At 42.3% G+C, this 18,933-nt stretch overlaps 1 protein-coding gene across 1 annotated transcript in view; it reads right to left on the bottom strand.

Annotated features, from left to right (window-relative positions):
- LOC138855324 (uncharacterized) overlaps window positions 1-18,378 on the bottom strand; it is a 28,621-nt gene extending 10,243 nt beyond the window's left edge. Inside the window, exons 1-2 of the mRNA XM_070104174.1 lie at window positions 18,360-18,378; window positions 4,979-5,184 (exon numbers count right to left, since the gene is read on the bottom strand). Of these exons, the coding sequence (XP_069960275.1) occupies window positions 4,979-5,176 (198 nt within the window). The 5' untranslated portion in view covers window positions 5,177-5,184; window positions 18,360-18,378. The remainder of the gene's footprint in view (window positions 1-4,978; window positions 5,185-18,359) is intronic.
- Window positions 18,379-18,933: the final 555 nt, after the last annotated feature.

Here is an 18,933-nt window from a genome sequence, read left to right as displayed (position 1 = left end):
ATTACCTCCTAATGCGAACAATTATGTAAGTGTATTTATGTAAGTGCGTTTGTACGTGTATGTTTGGGGGTCTGAAATGGACTAATCTACTTCACAATATTCCTTATGGGAACAAATTCGGTCAGTACTGGCACCTGAACATACTTCTGTAGTGAAAAAATATCATTAACCGGGGGTCCACTGTATTCTCATACTCCCTTCTTTGCTCCCATGGACAAAGTTCTTTGTCTCCACAGACTCCTCAGTGCATAACTCACCTTTTTCCCCTCATCAACTGTACGATTCGCCTCATCTTTCACAGACCCATCTGCTGACACGTCCACTCCTAAATATCTGAATACATTCACCTCCTCCATACTCTCTCCCTCCAATCTGATATCCAATCTTTCATTAACCAACTTTTTTAGTTATCCTCATCACCTTACTCTTTCCTATATTCACTTTTAATTTTCTTCTTTTACACACCATACCAAACTCATCCACCAACCTCTGCAACTTCTCTTCAGAATCTCCCCAAAGCACAGTGTCATCAGCAAAGAGCAACTGTGACAATTCCCACTTTGTGTTAGATTCTTTATCTTTTAAACCCACACCTCATTCCAACACCCCAGCATTCACTTCTCTTGCAATGCCATGTGACATCACACAACCATGGTGACATCACACTTCCTTGTCTAAGGCATACTTTTACTGGAAAATAATCTCCCTCTTTCCTACATACTCTAAATGCTTCAACTAATTTAATGCATATACCAAACTTGTCTTACTTGTATTCCATTTTGATACCATGTTTAAATCCCTGACTTTTACACTACCTCCTTAATGTCACTGACACTCAGGGTAATGTATCACCAATGGAAAAGTCACCAACTTTTTTTTTGGGTTATCCTGGTGGGTAATTTACACTATGTATGAGATAACCGTACTTGTGTACCTGTACCTAAATAAACTTTACATTGTTAATAACCAGACTTGCTTAACCAAGTAGATAAACCAGACTAGCACACTTCACAGTGGGAATTTTTACCCTGTTTTTTTTTTTTTTTTTTTTTTTTTCAACAAGTCGGTCGTCTCCCACCGAGGCAGGGTGACCCAAAAAAGAAAGAAAATCCCCAAAAAGAAAATACTTTCATCATCATTCAACACTTTCACCACACTCACACATTATCACTGTTTTTGCAGAGGTGCTCAGAATACAACAGTTTAGAAGCATATACATATAAAGATACACAACATTTCCCTCCAAACTGCCAATATCCCAAACCCCTCCTTTAAAGTGCAGGCATTGTACTTCCCATTTCCAGGACTCATGTGTTGTTGTCCCTAAATATTTATACATAGTAGCAACCAGGAGTCGGGTGAGAAGCATGACACAGTATTTAACATCTACAGAACACAAGAAGGTTATGACTGCATTACTGCAGGGACAAGTCTCTTTACAAATGGTTGAAAATGTTAAAATTAATGCACGACATCAATGGACACCATCAACGGACATCAAGTTATGCAGAAGGTATAAATAATTTTCCTAGATACTATCAAAACATTCTAAATCTTTAACCCTCCACCAACTTAGTAATTAGAACCAGACAAAGTGGTGGAAACTACACTTGTATAGAAACTTGTAAAAGAAGTTCCACCTGTGGAGAAGTTTCTTTCGTTAATAACAAAGTTTGTCCATAGGTGAAAAGTCTCAGTTTACCTCTGTAATACAGTTTTTCCTTATATAATTGTTCTAAGTCTCTTTGCCCTCTTCTTGTCTAGGAAGTTGACAGTTCAATCAGGCTGTTGGTGCTTGTGACATGCATTCCAACACAGGCAGTACAGCAGAGGTGGTTATGAAAAGTGCAGGAAGATTAGCATTTTCTCCTAATTTACTACAAAATCTGGACATACACTTTGTACAGTGATGTACATCTTTCCTCTCTTCATGCATGTACAACAGGAATTACCAACAAACCTCTGGCAGTCTTTAAATGGCTTTAAGATAAGGTAAGATTTTCTTCAGATTTTTAACCCCAGAGGGTTAGCTACCCAGGATAACCCAAGTCAGTGCATCATCGAGACTGTCTAACTTATTTCCATTGGGGTCCTCAATTTTGTCCCCCAGGATGCAACCCACAGCAGTCGACTAACACCCAGGTACCTATTTGCTGCTAGGTGAACAGGACAACAGGTTTAAGGAAACGCGTCTAAATGTTTCCACCTGCCCGGGAATTGAACCCGGGCCCACCGTGTGCAAAGCGAGAGCTTTAGCCACCAGGCCACTGGACCTGGTGACCTGGCGGTAACCAAGATAAACTTGTCTATCACTGTAACTCGTGTATGCTTCTTAGATTTTATATCTATTTTATTTTTGGAGTGAGAAACAAGGGCAGCAGATTCAGTCTAAATTCTCTATTGTTTGTGGTTCCTGCTTGTTCGCTTTCTTTTATACATGTATTTATTTTTCACTTTTTTACATATGAATAGCAAGCTGTCCAGTAATTTCTCCAAGTTTGAGCCCAAGTCTTAAAGATATTGTAATGCTCATTATCAAGGGACACAGTTTAATACAGTGGAACCTCCGTGTTCGAACATACTGAACCTTCAACAATTTTGTTCAGAAAAAAATGGCCAGGTCTTTGAATGTTTTTGCGGAATATGAACGCGCTGACTTTTTTAAAATTCAGTTGTAAAAAAATTTACATGAAAGCCCCATTTCAAAACAAGGTTTGAAGTGACCTCTAACACTAACCTAACTCTCAGACTTTTCGAAAAGTCAGTTCAACATCCTCCAGTGCGAGAGGCTTATGATAATTAAAAACTTGGGAAATGTCGTTTCCAACACTGAACTTGACGCAGTTCAAACACCACCTCGGAACCAATTAAGTTCAAACACTGGGGTTCCACTATGTTGAGTGTGCACACCATCCCCATCCTGTGGGTGGTAGTCAAAAGATTACAGACAAGGAGTCCAGGTTCTGTGCTGCACATGAAATACATCAGGTTTGCAGATCCAGCAATTAGCAGTATTTACTGCATAATATAACTGTTCAGACTGCTTTTCTCTGGTACTGCACAAGTCATGTGTGTGCATAAACATCTGATGATTGTCAAATACACAGTTTCTGGTAACTATAGTCATGCCAAACCAAGTTTTGGGAATTAGATTTAATCCCATAAAACTTTACGTGTGTACAATACTGCGGCTATTTTAGGCACAGTGAGTGTGTAAAATATATTTTTTCTTATATTGCCTTACAAGTTAACACCTGTCTATAGCATTATTTTATATAATTTGAGCACTTTATATTTTAATTTCCCATTTCATGTATCTACATGCATCATGCGTTTGGATTAGAATTGTTTGCACGAAATGTACATGCACACTAGTGACTATTTTATTACATGTAAACTACACAAAGAAACAAAGTTTTGTTTGGTACGCTTCAAGAAGCTTGTACTGGGCCAGTCTTGCCCCTGTGATCTTTCCTCTAGTTCTAACAACTTGTACTGGGCCAGTCTTGCCCCTGTGATCTTTCCTCTAGTTCTAACAGCTTGTACTGGGTCAGTCTTGCCCCTGTGATCTTTCCTCTAGTTCTAACAGCTTGTACTGGGTCAGTCTTGCCCCTGTGATCTTTCCTCTAGTTCTAACAGCTTGTACTGGGTCAGTCTTGCCCCTGTGATCTTTCCTCTAGTTCTAACAACTTGTACTGGGTCAGTCTTGCCCCTGTGATCTTTCCTCTAGTTCTAACAACTTGTACTGGGTCAGTCTTGCCCCTGTGATCTTTCCTCTAGTTCTAACAACTTGTACTGGGTCAGTCTTGCCCCTGTGATCTTTCCTCTAGTTCTAACAACTTGTACTGGGTCAGTCTTGCCCCTGTGATCTTTCCTTTAGTTCTAACAACTTGTACTGGGTCAGTCTTGCCCCTGTGATCTTTCCTCTAGTTCTAACAACTTGTACTGGGTCAGTCTTGCCCCTGTGATCTTTCCTTTAGTTCTAACAACTTGTACTGGGTCAGTCTTGCCCCTGTGATCTTTCCTCTAGTTCTAACAACTTGTACTGGGTCAGTCTTGCCCCTGTGATCTTTCCTCTAGTTCTAACAACTTGTACTGGGTCAGTCTTGCCCCTGTGATCTTTCCTCTAGTTCTAACAACTTGTACTGGGTCAGTCTTGCCCCTGTGATCTTTCCTCTAGTTCTAACAACTTGTACTGGGTCAGTCTTGCCCCTGTGATCTTTCCTCTAGTTCTAACAACTTGTGCTCTTAGTTCTCTCATGCACTAACAAGCACAATCTTCATCTTGACTATGCAGATCATCACTACACAAGTGAACGTGTTCAATGTAATTTTGGTACTGTACTTGTTGTGTGAGGTATGTACTTTTACTCTTTTAAACATCTTCGTGGAAAAAAATCAAGATTTATTTATTTCAAGCTATAAAAGTATGATTTGTATGCAGTTTTTATATACAACATACAGATGTATTTTTAAAGAGTCAAGTGGTGGTAAACTTTTTTTTAACCCATTGCATTAGTAAGTAGGCAAGTTTATTTAGGTACAGGTACGCATAAGTAGTTGCATAAGTTTAGGTGACTACAATTATCATACACAGTGCCATGTGTATATTACCAGGATAAACTGATATAGACATGGCTAACATCTTGTTACTACTACAGTACTGTAGACTGTATCATTACATTTACTGTCACTACAGCAGTGTCCAAAGTAAACAAGACATTGACACTTGTATAAGTGAAGCATCAACTTAGTTGAAATTTATGTAATATATGCCAGTACATTAAATCCCAGCAGGTAGGCAGCCAGAAATTGATTTTCAACACCTTCCCCGGACACTAATATGCCACCAAGGTAGGCAGACTATTAACAGGATGAGTAATATACCACAACTTCCCCAGGACACTAACTTGCTGCCAAGGTAGGCAGACTATTAACAGGATGAGTATAATATACCATCACCACAACACCAACTTACCGCCATGGGAGGAAGACACACTGTGAATGGGATGAGCATAATGTACCACCAAGCACAAAAGCCTGCCACCCAGATCGCAGCAAATATCAGCAGCACCAGCCATAGTATCTGCCACAAGATACCTCCAGATCCACGCTCCGATGTGCCGCTGCCTCCTGCACCACCACCGCCCTCCCCGATTCCTGCGCCAAATCCCATTTTACTACCTGCAGGAAAATGTGGCTGTTAAATTACAATACTGTATTATCAGCAGCTTGTTTTTAATATTACTTTAGTGGATAGCCCTAAATCCATAAGAGTTATACAGTGCCTGCTGTATAACTAAGTAAACAATAGTACAATTTTAAGTAGCAGGGCTGAGGGAAGAAGGACAAGGAAGAGTTCCCATGGCTTGGTTGGCAATGCACTTGCCTCACACACTGAGTGTCCATGGTTAAATTCCTGGCATGAGTGGAAATATTGGGCATGTTTCCTTACATCTGTTGTCACTGTTCACCTAGCAGTAATGCAGTGCACATGAAGGGCCCTAAGATCTGGAATTCATTACCTGAACCAGCGAAAGATCCCCTGTCTACCAGTCAATTTAAGGCTATAATGAAAAATCATCTTGTCTCCCAAACTTAACAATACCAACACTATACTAAATCATTCAACCAGTTTGAAACGACTCAAGAAATCCCTATGAACTCATAACCACTATATCAGTCTACCATATTAATACACAAGATTGTAATCTTGAAATATTGTAAATTGTACCAATTGTAATACTTTTGTTTCTTCCAACCTCTCAACTATAAACCTTAATAACTAAAATTTTTGGCAACCTCTTTTGTAATGTTTAATAATGAATACTGTATTTACAACTTACCACTAAAACCAATGGATTTTTCAGTAGTGTCACATTAGTATTAGTCTGCCAGAAATGCTCAGGCATGTTAGTGGCTTTCTTTGTACCTAACAACATTTTATAACTTGTAAATCACACACTGTACATTACTACTTTCAACACACTGGCTGTATCCCAGAGACAGGGTGGCCCAAAAAGAAAAACTAAAGTTTCTCTTTAAATTTAGTAATGTACATATATAGGAGAAGGGGTTACTAGCACCTTGCTCCCACGCATGGCTTATGGGGGAAGAATTCTGTTCCACTTTCCCATGGAGATAAGCAGTAATGAACAAGAACTAGGAGGAAAATAGAAGAAAACCGAGAGGGGCTTGTATATACATGTATATATGCGTGTGTGTGTGTATATATATATATATATATATATATATATATATATATATATATATATATATATACACATATATATACACACAGCTTCTCCTCACTTAGCGACGTACTTGTTTACCAACACCTAGGACTTACAATGGGCTCTCTGACCAGCATGCATAACTAAAAAATGTTCATATATTAGAGCTTATTTCCTCTTTTCTGTTTATTTCAATATACAGCACACTACTGCATAAACATTTAAAAATATACCAGAAAAGATACAAATGGTGCAAAGGTAACATTAAAACAATATCAAAGATGGTTGACACAAACTCACTATCATTATGACTCACGACGGTCTGGAGTTTTGAGACTGACCGCGGGTTCAATCCCGCCCATGGTATGGTTTTTTTTCACTATCATTATAGTATTTATTTATTTAGTATTTTATTTATTTAATGTCTTTGCAAACAATACATAGAGATTTTTTGTATTTACAATAGTGGATTGCAATGCAAAGACAGCCTCTATTATGCCTAGGTATTATAGGCCATGCTCCTCACTTAGTAACAAATTCATTTAATGACGTGGTCTTAGGAATGGAACTCAGTCGTTAGTCGTTAAGTGAGGAGAGGCTGTATATGCTTGTACATGCATGTGTAGTGTGACCTAAGTGTAAGTAGGAGCAAGATGTACTGTACCTGAAACCTTGCATGTTTATGAGTGAGAAAAAAAACACCAGCAATCCTACCATCATGTAAAACAATTACAAGTTTCCATTTTACACTTACTTGGCAAGATGGTAGTACCTCCCTGGGTGGTTGCTGTCTACCAACCTACCACAGGACGGTAGTACCTCCCTGGGTGGTTGCTGTCTACCAACCTACCACAGGACGGTAGTACCTTCCTGGGTGGTTGCTGTCTACCAACCTACCACAGGACGGTAGTACCTCCCTGGGTGGTTGCTGTCTACCAACCTACCACAGGACGGTAGTACCTCCCTGGGCGGTTGCTGTGTACCAGTCTACCACAGGACGGTAGTACCTCCCTGGGTGGTTGCTGTCTACCAACCTACCACAGGACGGTAGTACCTCCCTGGGCGGTTGCTGTGTACCAACCTAGCACAGGATGGTAGTATACCTCCCTGGGCAGTTGCCGTGTACCAACCTATCACAGGACGGTAGTACCTCCCTAGGTGGTTGCTGTCTACCAACCTATCACAGGACGGTAGTACCTCCCTAGGTGGTTGCTGTCTACCAACCTATCACAGGATGGTAGTACCTCCCTAGGTGGTTGCTGTCTACCAACCTATCACAGGACGGTAGTACCTCCCTAGGTGGTTGCCGTCTACCAACCTACCACAGGACGGTAGTACCTCCCTAGGTGGTTGCCGTCTACCAACCTACCACAGGACGGTAGTACCTCCCTGGGTGGTTGCTGTCTACCAACCTATCACAGGACCGTAGTACCTCCCTAGGTGGTTGCTGTCTACCAACCTAGCACAGGATGGTAGTACCTACCACAGGACAGTAGTACCTCCCTGGGTGGTTGTGGTCTACCAACCTACACAGGACGGTAGTACCTCCCTGGGCGGTTGCTGTGTACCAACCTGGGCAGTTAACACTCCCTACCCTGGGTTATCCTGGGTGGCTAACACTCCCTACCCTGAGTTATCCTGGGTGGCTAACACTCCCTACCCTGGGTTATCCTGGGTGGCTAACTCTCCCTACCCTGGGTTATCCTGGGTGGCTAACACTCCCTACCCCGAGTTATCCTGGGTGGCTAACACTCCCTACCCTGAGTTATACTGGGTGGCTAACACTCCCTACCCTGGGTGGTTAAGACTCCCTACTCTGGGTTATCCTGGGTGGCTAACACTCCCTACCCTGGGTTATCCTGGGTAGCTAATAAGAAGAACATAAGAACGAAGGAACACTGCAGAAGGCCTACTGGCCCATGCGAGGCAGGTCCAAGTCCCTACCGGCTTAAGCCAATGCACCCAACCTAGTCAGGTCAGGTCACATTGACTTAAGGGAGGAACACGGCAACCGACCTGTTAGCACAAGCTATCAGGTCCAACTCACACCCACCCACATCTACTCATGTATTTATCCAACCTATTTTTAAAGCTACACAACGTTCTGGCCTCTATAACGGTACTTGGGAGTTTGTTCCACTCATCCACAACTCTATTACCAAACCAGTACTTTCCTATATCCCTCCTGAATCTGAATTTTTCCAACTTAAAACCATTGCTGCGAGTCCTGTCTAGGCTAGATATTTTCAGCACACTATTTACATCCCCTTTATTTATTCCTGTCTTCCACTTATAAACCTCAATCATATCCCCCCTAATTCTACGTCTTTCTAGAGAGTGCAGTTTCAGGGCCCTTAGTCTATCCTCATAGGGAAGGTTTCTGATACATGGGATCATCTTTGTCATCCTCCTTTGTACATTTTCCAGAGAATTTATATCCATTCTGTAATACGGTGACCAAAACTGTGCAGCATAATCTAAATGAGGCCTAACCAAGGATGTATAGAGTTGAAGAACAACCTGAGGACTCCTATTATTTATGCTTCTTGATATGAAGCCAAGGATTCTATTAGCTTTATTGCGAACACTTATGCACTGTTGTCTTGGTTTCAGATTACTGCTAACCAGAACTCCTAAATCTTTTTCGCAATCCGTAATATTAAGATCTACATTATTTAGTTTATATGTGGCATGGTTATTGTCCTGTCCAACATTTAGAACTTTGCATTTGTCTATATTAAACTGCATCTGCCACTTCTCCGACCACTGCATCAGTCTATTCAAATCCTCCTGGAGTGCTCGAATGTCCTCGTCAGAATGAATTCGACGGCCTATTTTGGTGTCATCGGCAAACTTGCCGATGTCGCTCTTTATGCCCTCATCTATGTCGTTTATGTAGATTGTGAACAGCAGGGGGCCCAACACTGACCCCTGTGGAACACCGCTCGTGACGCTTCCCCACTCTGATTTCTCCCCATTTATGCAAACTCTCTGCTGCCTATTTGTCAACCATGCCTCTATCCAGGAAAAAATTTCTCCTCCTATTCCATGTGCTTTAATTTTCCTCAATAGTCTCTGATGTGGGACCCTGTCAAAAGCCTTACTGAAGTCCATATACACAATATCATATTCATTACCATGATCTACCTCCTCAAATACCTTAGTGAAAAAAGTTAATAAATTCGTAAGGCAGGAACGCCCCTTTGTAAAACCATGCTGAGATTCGTTGATTAATTTATGCTTTTCAAGGTGGCTACGAACTGCCTCGGCAATTATTGATTCCATAAATTTTCCCACTATGGAGGTTAGGCTTATTGGTCTATAGTTCGAAGCTAAGGACCTGTCACCTGTTTTGAAAATAGGTATCACATTTGCCATTTTCCACTTATCTGGCACCATGCCAGTTTGTAGTGATATGTTGAAAAGATTAGCCAAAGGTGTGCTAAGCTCCTCTTTACATTCCTTTAGAACCCTTGCATACAGTTCATCAGGGCCTGGGGATTTGTTAGGTTTTAATTTATCTATTTGCCTAAGGACCATGTCACTTGTGACCCTAATAGTGCACAGTTTATTATCGTCCTGTTCTACATAATTTATCATTACTGGAATATCGCTGGTATCCTCCTGTGTAAAAACTGAGAGGAAGTATGTGTTAAAAATTCTACACATTTCCTTATCACTGTCAGTGAGCTGACCCGAGGAACTTTTGAGTGGGCCTATCTTGTCCCTGATCTTACTTCTGTATACCTGAAAGAATCCTTTTGGGTTAGTCTTCGATTCTCTTGCAACTTTAACCTCATAATCTCTATTTGCTTTTCTAATTCCCTTTTTTATTTCTCTCTTTAACTGAATATATCGATTTCTTAATTGCCCCTCTCCTCTTTTGATTTGCCTATATATGCCTCTCTTTTGACCAATCAGATATTTTAATCTATTGTTCATCCATTTAGGATCATTTTTGTTTGATCTGATTTCCCTATTTGGAACATAATTTGACTGAGCAGCTAGAACTATGCCCTGGAAAGCATCATATCGGCAACCATCACCACCTACCTGACCCCTAGTCAGGTCATTCCAGTTCAGCCCACCTAAGTAATTTTTCAGTCCTATGAAATCAGCCAAGCGAAAGTCAGGGACGGAGACTTGATTGCCATTATTAGGGGAATTCCATGATATGTTAAAACTGAGTGATTTGTGATCACTCTCCCCAAGCTCATCATTAACCTCAAGATTATTAATTAGTGTTTCCCTACTGGCAAGAACCAAGTCAAGGAGGTTATTTCCCCTAGTTGGCTCTGTCACAAACTGTTTTAAAAAACAATCCTGGATCGTATCAAGAAAGTCACCCGACTCTAAATTTCCTGTCAAATTGCTCCAGTCAATCTGTCTATAGTTGAAATCTCCCATTAGCACAACATTTTCGTATGTAGATGCCTTACGAATTTCGTCCCATAGAAGTTTACTGCACTCCCTATCAAGATTTGGGGCCCTGTAAATCACACCCAAAATTAGTTTTTCTCGGCCCTCGAGAAGCTGTAACCAAACAGATTCAGTGGCTGACGCTTCTAATTTAATATCTTGTCTAACACAACAATTTAAATTGTCTCTGACATACATCGCTACTCCACCACCTTTCCTGTTGACCCTGTCAGTGTGGAATAATTTATAGCCTTGTATGTGACATTCAGAGGGCATCTCTCTATCTTTCAGATTGAGCCAGGTCTCTGTTATAGCAATAATATCTATGTTTCCTGCACTTGCAATTAATCTTAGCTCATCTATCTTATTTCTAACACTCCTGCTATTAGTATAGTAAACCTTAAGGGAGCTAGTCCCTTGCTGCCCTCTGCTGTCCCCCTTTGTTTGCTGACCTGTTCTATTGTCTTTATTTATAACTTCATGCTGAATGCCTTTTATACATTTACTGTTTCCAACCCTAGTGTTGCAACCTGCTTGTTTCCCACACACACCCATACCTCTATCTTCCATCAGTTTAAAATCATAGGCATTTCACCAATGGCCTTCTCAATCGAGTCTGCAAGTGCTACCACCCCTGCCCCAGAGAGATGAACCCCATCCCTTGCATACATATCATGTTTGCCATAAAAGTTGTTCCAGTTGTCAATGAATGGGATTGCAAGTTCCTTGCAGTATCTGTCTAGCCAGCAATTTACACCAATTGCCCTAGACAACCATTCATTTCCTACTCCCCTTCTAGGCAAGATGCTACATATGATTGGGATCCCTCCCTTAGACTTAATGAAATCTATAGCTGACCTGTACTTATCTAGCAGCTCTTCTCTCCTACCCTTCCCAATATCATTTCCACCAGCACTGAGACAGATAATGGGCTTGTTCCCATTACCTGACATGATATTATCCAGTCTGTTGACAATGTCCCCAACACCAGCTCCAGGGAAGCACACTCTATCTCTCATCTTCTTATTCCTATTACAAAAAGCACGATCAACATATCTTACCTGAGAGTCACCAACCACAAGAATGCGCTTACCTTCATTAGCAGGGGCAGTAGTACCCTTACCTTCACTGGCCACTGAAGTACATTCATCCTGGAGAACAGAGAAGCGATTTCCTACCTTCAGATCTGCACTCTTAACTTTCCTTACTCTGATGCGCCTCCCATTACTGTGAACAACTCGCCACTTGTAGCAGGTGCTGGGCTGCACCTCACTGCTGGTAGCCGTTGCTACCACCCCACCTACAGCCTCCTCACAGTGAGAGACAGACTGCACCTCACTGCTAGAAGCCTCATTCCCCACATCTCCAACCACCTCACACTCTCTCCCAGGCCCATTGAGGTGGACCTTCAGACCTCCTCCTTCAACTCTCCAACCTCAGCTTTTAAAACACTGTAGAAGCAAGCCATGCTTTGTAACCGTCCACGCTAATCCCCAAGCAGCTCAGGGTTATCCTGGGTAACTAACACTCCCTACTCTGGGTTATCCTGGGTGGCTAACACTCCCTACCCTAGATTATCCTGTATGGCTAACACTCCCTACCCTGGGTTATCATGGGTGGCTAACACTCCCTACCCTGGGTTATCCTGGGTGGCTAACACTCCCTACCCTGGGTTATCCTGGGTGGCTAACACTCCCTACCCTGGGTTACCCTGGGTGGCTAACACTCCCTACCCCGGGTTACCCTGGGTGGCTAACACTCCCTACCCTGGGTTATCCTGGGTGGCTAACACTTCCTACCCTGGGTTATCCTGGGTGGCTAACACTCCCTGCCCTGGGTTATCCTGGGTGGCTAACCCTCCCTACCCTGGGTTACCCTGGGTGGCTAACCCTCCCTACCCTGGGTTATCCTGGGTGGCTAACACTCCCTACCCTGGGTTATCCTGGGTGGCTAACCCTCCCTACCCTGGGTTACCCTGGGTGGCTAACACTCCCTACCCTGGGTTATCCTGGGTGGCTAACACTCCCTACCCTGGGTTATCCTGGGTGGCTAACACTCCCTACCCTGGGTTATCCTGGGTGGCTAACACTCCCTACCCTGGGTTATCCTGGGTGGCTAACACTCCCTACCCTGGGTTATCCTGGGTGGCTAACACTCCCTACCCTGGGTTATCCTGGGTGGCTAACACTCCCTACCCTGGGTTATCCTGGGTGGCTAACACTCCCTACCCTGGGTTATCCTGGGTGGCTAACCCTCCTTACCCTGGGTTATCCTGGGTGGCTAACACTCCCTACCCTGGGTTATCCTGGGTGGTTAACCCTCCCTACCCTGGGTTATCCTGGGTGGTTAACCCTCCCTACCCTGGGTTATCCTGGGTGGTTAACCCTCCCTACCCTGGGTGGCTAACCCTCCCTACCCTGGGTTATCCTGGGTGGCTAACACTCCCTACCCTGGGTTATCCTGGGTGGCTAACCCTCCCTACCCTGGGTGGCTAACCCTCCCTACCCTGGGTTATCCTGGGTGGCTAACACTCCCTACCCTGGGTTATCCTGGGTGGCTAACACTCCCTACCCTGGGTTATCCTGGGTGGCTAACACTCCCTACCCTGGGTTATCCTGGGTGGCTAACACTCCCTACCCTGGGTTATCCTGGGTGGCTAACACTCCCTACCCTGGGTTATCCTGGGTGGCTAACACTCCCTACCCTGGGTTATCCTGGGTGGCTAACACTCCCTACCCTGGGTTATCCTGGGTGGCTAACACTCCCTACCCTGGGTTATCCTGGGTGGCTAACACTCCCTACCCTGGGTTATCCTGGGTGGCTAACACTCCCTACCCTGGGTTATCCTGGGTGGCTAACACTCCCTACCCTGGGTTATCCTGGGTGGCTAACCCTCCTTACCCTGGGTTATCCTGGGTGGCTAACACTCCCTACCCTGGGTTATCCTGGGTGGTTAACCCTCCCTACCCTGGGTTATCCTGGGTGGTTAACCCTCCCTACCCTGGGTTATCCTGGGTGGTTAACCCTCCCTACCCTGGGTTATCCTGGGTGGCTAACACTCCCTACCCTGGGTTATCCTGGGTGGTTAACCCTCTCCCAGGGTTAAAACTCTAAACAAATTTTTAACAGTGGTACACTATAGGAAAGGTTAAGGGGGTTGGGTTGAGGTGTGAGGACAGTAAAAACTATGGTGGTATTTATTTGTATTGACTTACATCGTTTGATTTGCTGTTTTTGTCAATCATGACTGATTTTTAAACAAGATAATATATAATATTGTTCAAATTTTTAACCCAGAGGGTTAGCCATCCAGGATAACCCAATAAGTTCATATATCCTCAGGGATTTATTTCCACTGGGGCCCTGTAATCTTTCCCAGGATGCAACCCACCACAGGTGACTAACACCCAGGTACCTATTTACTGGTGGGTAATTTATACGTTACTGTGTATGATAATTGTACCTACATGGACCTGTACCTAAATTAACTTGTAGCCAATGTTTCACGTGTGCTGGGGAGTGATCCCGGACACTCGGCGTGTGAACTGAATCTACAAGTTATGAAGCAACTCCTAACTGTATCTAATAGTTATGCAATAGTTAGGTATTACAAGGACCCCAATGAGATACAGGTACATATAAATAGTTACATAAATTATGTATCACATAGCAGCATATGTGTAGATTACTTAGGATAACCCCAGAAAGTCAGACACAGTTACTTATACCTGGAGTATACCTGGAGAGGGTTTCAGCTTAGTCTGAGACCAGGCCTCATGGTGGATCGGGGTCTGATCAACCAGGCTGTTACTGCTGACCACATGCAAACTGAAGTAATCTACACATGACTATACAAGATGAGTATACAATCTAAAATTGTATCAAGGAACCTAGGTAAACTTTAATTTTATGAGGAAATCTAGAGATGATTTTCCAGACTTTCTACAAGTACATATATACAACTTATACAGAGCACAGATAACATCACTGGCATACCATATAGAGCCCCTTGTTATGCAGAGCATTTCTGTGAATTTTAAGTTAATTTTGTCCCCAGGATGCAACCCATACAAGTCAGCCAACACCCTGGTACCTACTTACTGCTAGGTGAACAATGACAGCAGGTGTTTAAAGGAAATATGTTCCGATGTTTCCACTTACAATGGAGATCGACTCCCAGACCTCAATGCGAGTCGAGTACGCTATCAATTGAGCTACATTAATAATACACCTACCATCCGACTTACGACCTGCTCGACTTACGACAACTCGACTTACGACTGTGTTTTTTATGCCAAATTTCTGGGAAATAAACAAGTGTTTGTGTTGTACACAGTGTTTATCCTAAACCTTACAGTATAAAATACAGTACTAACTGCATAAAAAGTAAAGTAAAACATGAAATACCAAAATAAACCAAAGTCATTACAAAAATGTTATTTTGATATTCAGTAGTAAAGTTCGACTTACGACCATTTCGACTCACGACCGGTTTCTCGGAACCGAACTCGGTCGTAAGTCAGATGGTAGGTGTGCATTATGCTGGCTTAACCGAGGATAATAATGAAGCGACAGTTTTACTGCGATCTTCAGTACGTTTAAGCGAAAGTACAATTATAATAGTGTAAATTATCCACCAGGTTAACCCAAACAGTCAGTGACTTATTTCCAATGCTTGGAGTATACCTAGAATATACCTGGAGAGGGCTTCGGGGGTCAATGTTCCCGCGGCTCGGTCTGAGACCAGGCCTCGTGGTGGATCAGGGTCTGACAAACCAGGCTGTTACTGTTGGCCGCACCCAAACTGACATACGAACCACAGCCCGGCTGGTCAGGTACTGACTTTAGGTGCCTGTCCAGTGCCTTCTTGTAGACAACCAGGGGTCCTGAAGACAACCAGGGGTCTTGTAGACAACCAGGGGTCCTGAAGACAACCAGGGGTCCTGAAGACAACCAGGGGTCCTGAAGATAACCAGGGGTCCTGAAGATAACCAGGGGTCCTGAAGACAACCAGGGGTCCTGAAGACAACCAGGGGTCCTGAAGACAACCAGGGGTCCTGAAGACAACCAGGGGTCGACTGGTAATCCCCCCGATGTATGCTATGATGCAGTTGAACAGTCTCGGGGCCCCTGACACTTATTGTGTTGTCTCTTAACGTGCTAGTGACACTCCTGCTTTTCATTGGGGGAATGTTGCATCGTCTGCTGAGTCTTTGGCTTTCATAGGGAGTGATTTTCGTGTGAAGATTTGGTACTAATCTCTCTAGGATTTTCCAGGTGTATATAATCATGTCTCTCCCGCTTGTGTTCCAGGGAGTACAGGTTCAGGAACTTCAAGCGCTCCCAGTAATTGAGGTGCCTTATCATACTTGTGTGCGCCGTGAAAGTTCTTTGTACACACTTCAGGGTCCTGTATATTGTAGATGTGCATTAATAATACTTTAAGCTGACTCGACTTAGGATAATATTGAACAGTTCCACTGTGGTTCTCATTATGTACCAGAGTAAGTTTATCTAGGTAAAGGTAGATAAACACTTACACAAATTATCACACATAGTGACGTGTAAACTGGGAAGCTGATCATTTTAATGGTATTAACATCAAGATCACATTGGAAATAAATTATTAATTCTTGGGATTATCTTGGTGGGTAATTTAAACTGTATGATAATTGTACTTATGTGTACTTGTACCTAAATAACCCTCGTAGGTTTAGTGCTTTTTTATTATAATAATTATGTACCTAAATAAACTTATTTACTAGCGTCTAAAATTATGTGTAAGAGAAAAAACTAGGCATATCCTCATTAGAGGTGAATATATACCAAATATAGTAGTTGCTTGGTATATTAGACCAAGTGTGAGTACTTACACATGTGTACCTGTGTCTAAAACTTACACGTTTACTTATGTGTACCCGTGTCTAAAACTTACACGTTTACTTATGTGTACCTGTGTCTAAAACTTACACATGTGTACTTACGTGTACCTGTGTCTAAAACTTACACATGTGTACTTATGTGTACCCGTGTCTAAAACTTACACATGTGTACTTATGTGTACCCGTGTCTAAAACTTACACATGTGTACTTACGTGTACCTGTGTCTAAAACTTACACATGTGTACTTATGTGTACCCGTGTCTAAAACTTACACGTGTACTTATGTGTACCTGTGTCTAAAACTTACACATGTGTGCTTATGTGTACCTGTGTCTAAAACTTACACATGTGTGCTTATGTGTACCTGTGTCTAAAACTTACACATGTGTGCTTATGTGTACCTGTGTCTAAAACTTACACATGTGTACTTATGTGTACCTGTGTCTAAAACTTACACATGTGTGCTTATGTGTACCCGTGTGTAACACTTACACATGTGTACTTATGTGTACCTGTGTCTAAAACTTACACATGTGTGCTTATGTGTACCCGTGTTTAACACTTACACATGTGTACTTGTGTACCTGTGTCTAAAACTTACACATGTGTACCTATGTGTACCCGTGTGTAACACTTATTAACATGTAAAACAGTACATGTGTACTGGGTACAACTGGGTATTACCACATTAGACGTTACTTAAGAGGTTAATATATAGGAAATACTGTAGTTGGTTGGTATATATGGTAGACCAAGACTTGCATATATGTACATGTCTAAATCAAGTTATTAATGTATAAATTATAATCAAAGAAGCGCTAAACCACAAAGAGTAACGTCTAAAACAGCTTAGATATAACGGACTGATTTTCACCTCATTATAACTCACATAAGAGGTTAATATACACGAAATATAGTGGATGCTGGGTATATTAACGTCTAATTTATTATAAAATCAAAGAAGCGCTAAACCAAAAAGAGTAACGTCTAAAACAGCTTAGATATAACGGACTGATTTTCACCTCATTATAACTCACATAAGAGGTTAATATACACGAAATATAGTGGATGCTGGGTATATTAACGTCTAATTTATTATAAAATCAAAGAAGCGCTAAACCAAAAAGAGTAACGTCTAAAACAGCTTAGATATAACGGACTGATTTTCACCTCATTATAACTCACATAAGAGGTTAATATACACGAAATATAGTGGATGCTGGGTATATGGAGGATAAGTGAGTATTAAGAGGTAGACATAAGTGGATTATTATTAAGGGGAAGCGCTAAACCCGGAGGATTATACAGCATCTGGGGGGGGGAAGTGGAAGACATTCAGGCTTAATTCAGGGAAGTGGAGCACAGATCCAATTCCCTGAATCAAGAGCCCGTCAGCAACATGAAGGAACGTTCAATAAGAGGTGAGATAAGTGGAGCCCCGGAAACTGGGGAAAATCTCTGGGGTTGTGACTACCAGAGTTAAATATAAAGTTTATGTCAGAGTTGTAGCAGCTGGCAGTAATGTTACCCGGGCAGGATACCCACCAGGGCACACCATGCCCCTCACCCGGGCTTAAACATGTGCTACCACCATAACAGGTGTTTATGGTGGCATAATTAAAATATATAAGTTAACAGGTGTGTACCACGCCCACACTATTATCTAACTTGTTTTATACTCTAACAACACTAACTACCACCACACATAACTACCACCAAACATAACTACACTTGTATCATACACTCTCACATAATACACTAACATATACAACACAATAAACGTGTATAAGAGGTAAATCAGAGACAACTGAGACAACGTCTGACCTCCACCACTGTCAACACTACACTGGCTCCCTCACTCTCACTCCCGCTATATTATACCATCAAAAAACCGCTACATTCTTCCCCCAAAACCGCTAGTTTTAGTTTAATATGTTTATTATACACCCCATACCCATCCTGTGGGCGGTAGTCACCACATACCCATCCTGTGGGCGGTAGTCACCCCATACCCATCCTGTGGGCGGTAGTCAAAAGATTACAGAGGTACATAATGGGTCCAGGGACTGGACTCCAAAGTTTTGATAGCTGAGCAAGTTACAAAGGTAATGAACTCACAATTTACAAAGGTAATGAACTCACAATTTACAAAGGTAATGAACTCACAATTTACAAAGGTAATGAACTCCAGGTAGGTCTGGTCACAATCATCACAAGTTACAAAGGTATTTACAGATTACAGAGATACGTAAAAAAACCGCTAAAAATAGCTTTATTTACGTGCCTCACTGCTCAATATTATTAGTTGTAAAAATGGCAATATTGGTTTCATTCAGCAGTGTATTGTATTTGTTATGGTGGCCCGTGGTTTGGTGGGTAAAGTTCTCGCTTCACATGG

Source organism: Cherax quadricarinatus, chromosome 89 (genome assembly GCF_038502225.1).
Source record: "Cherax quadricarinatus isolate ZL_2023a chromosome 89, ASM3850222v1, whole genome shotgun sequence".
NCBI lineage: Eukaryota > Metazoa > Arthropoda > Malacostraca > Decapoda > Parastacidae > Cherax > Cherax quadricarinatus.
Note: the sequence above shows the minus strand (reverse complement) of the source record. Positions and strands in the feature narration are given on the sequence as shown.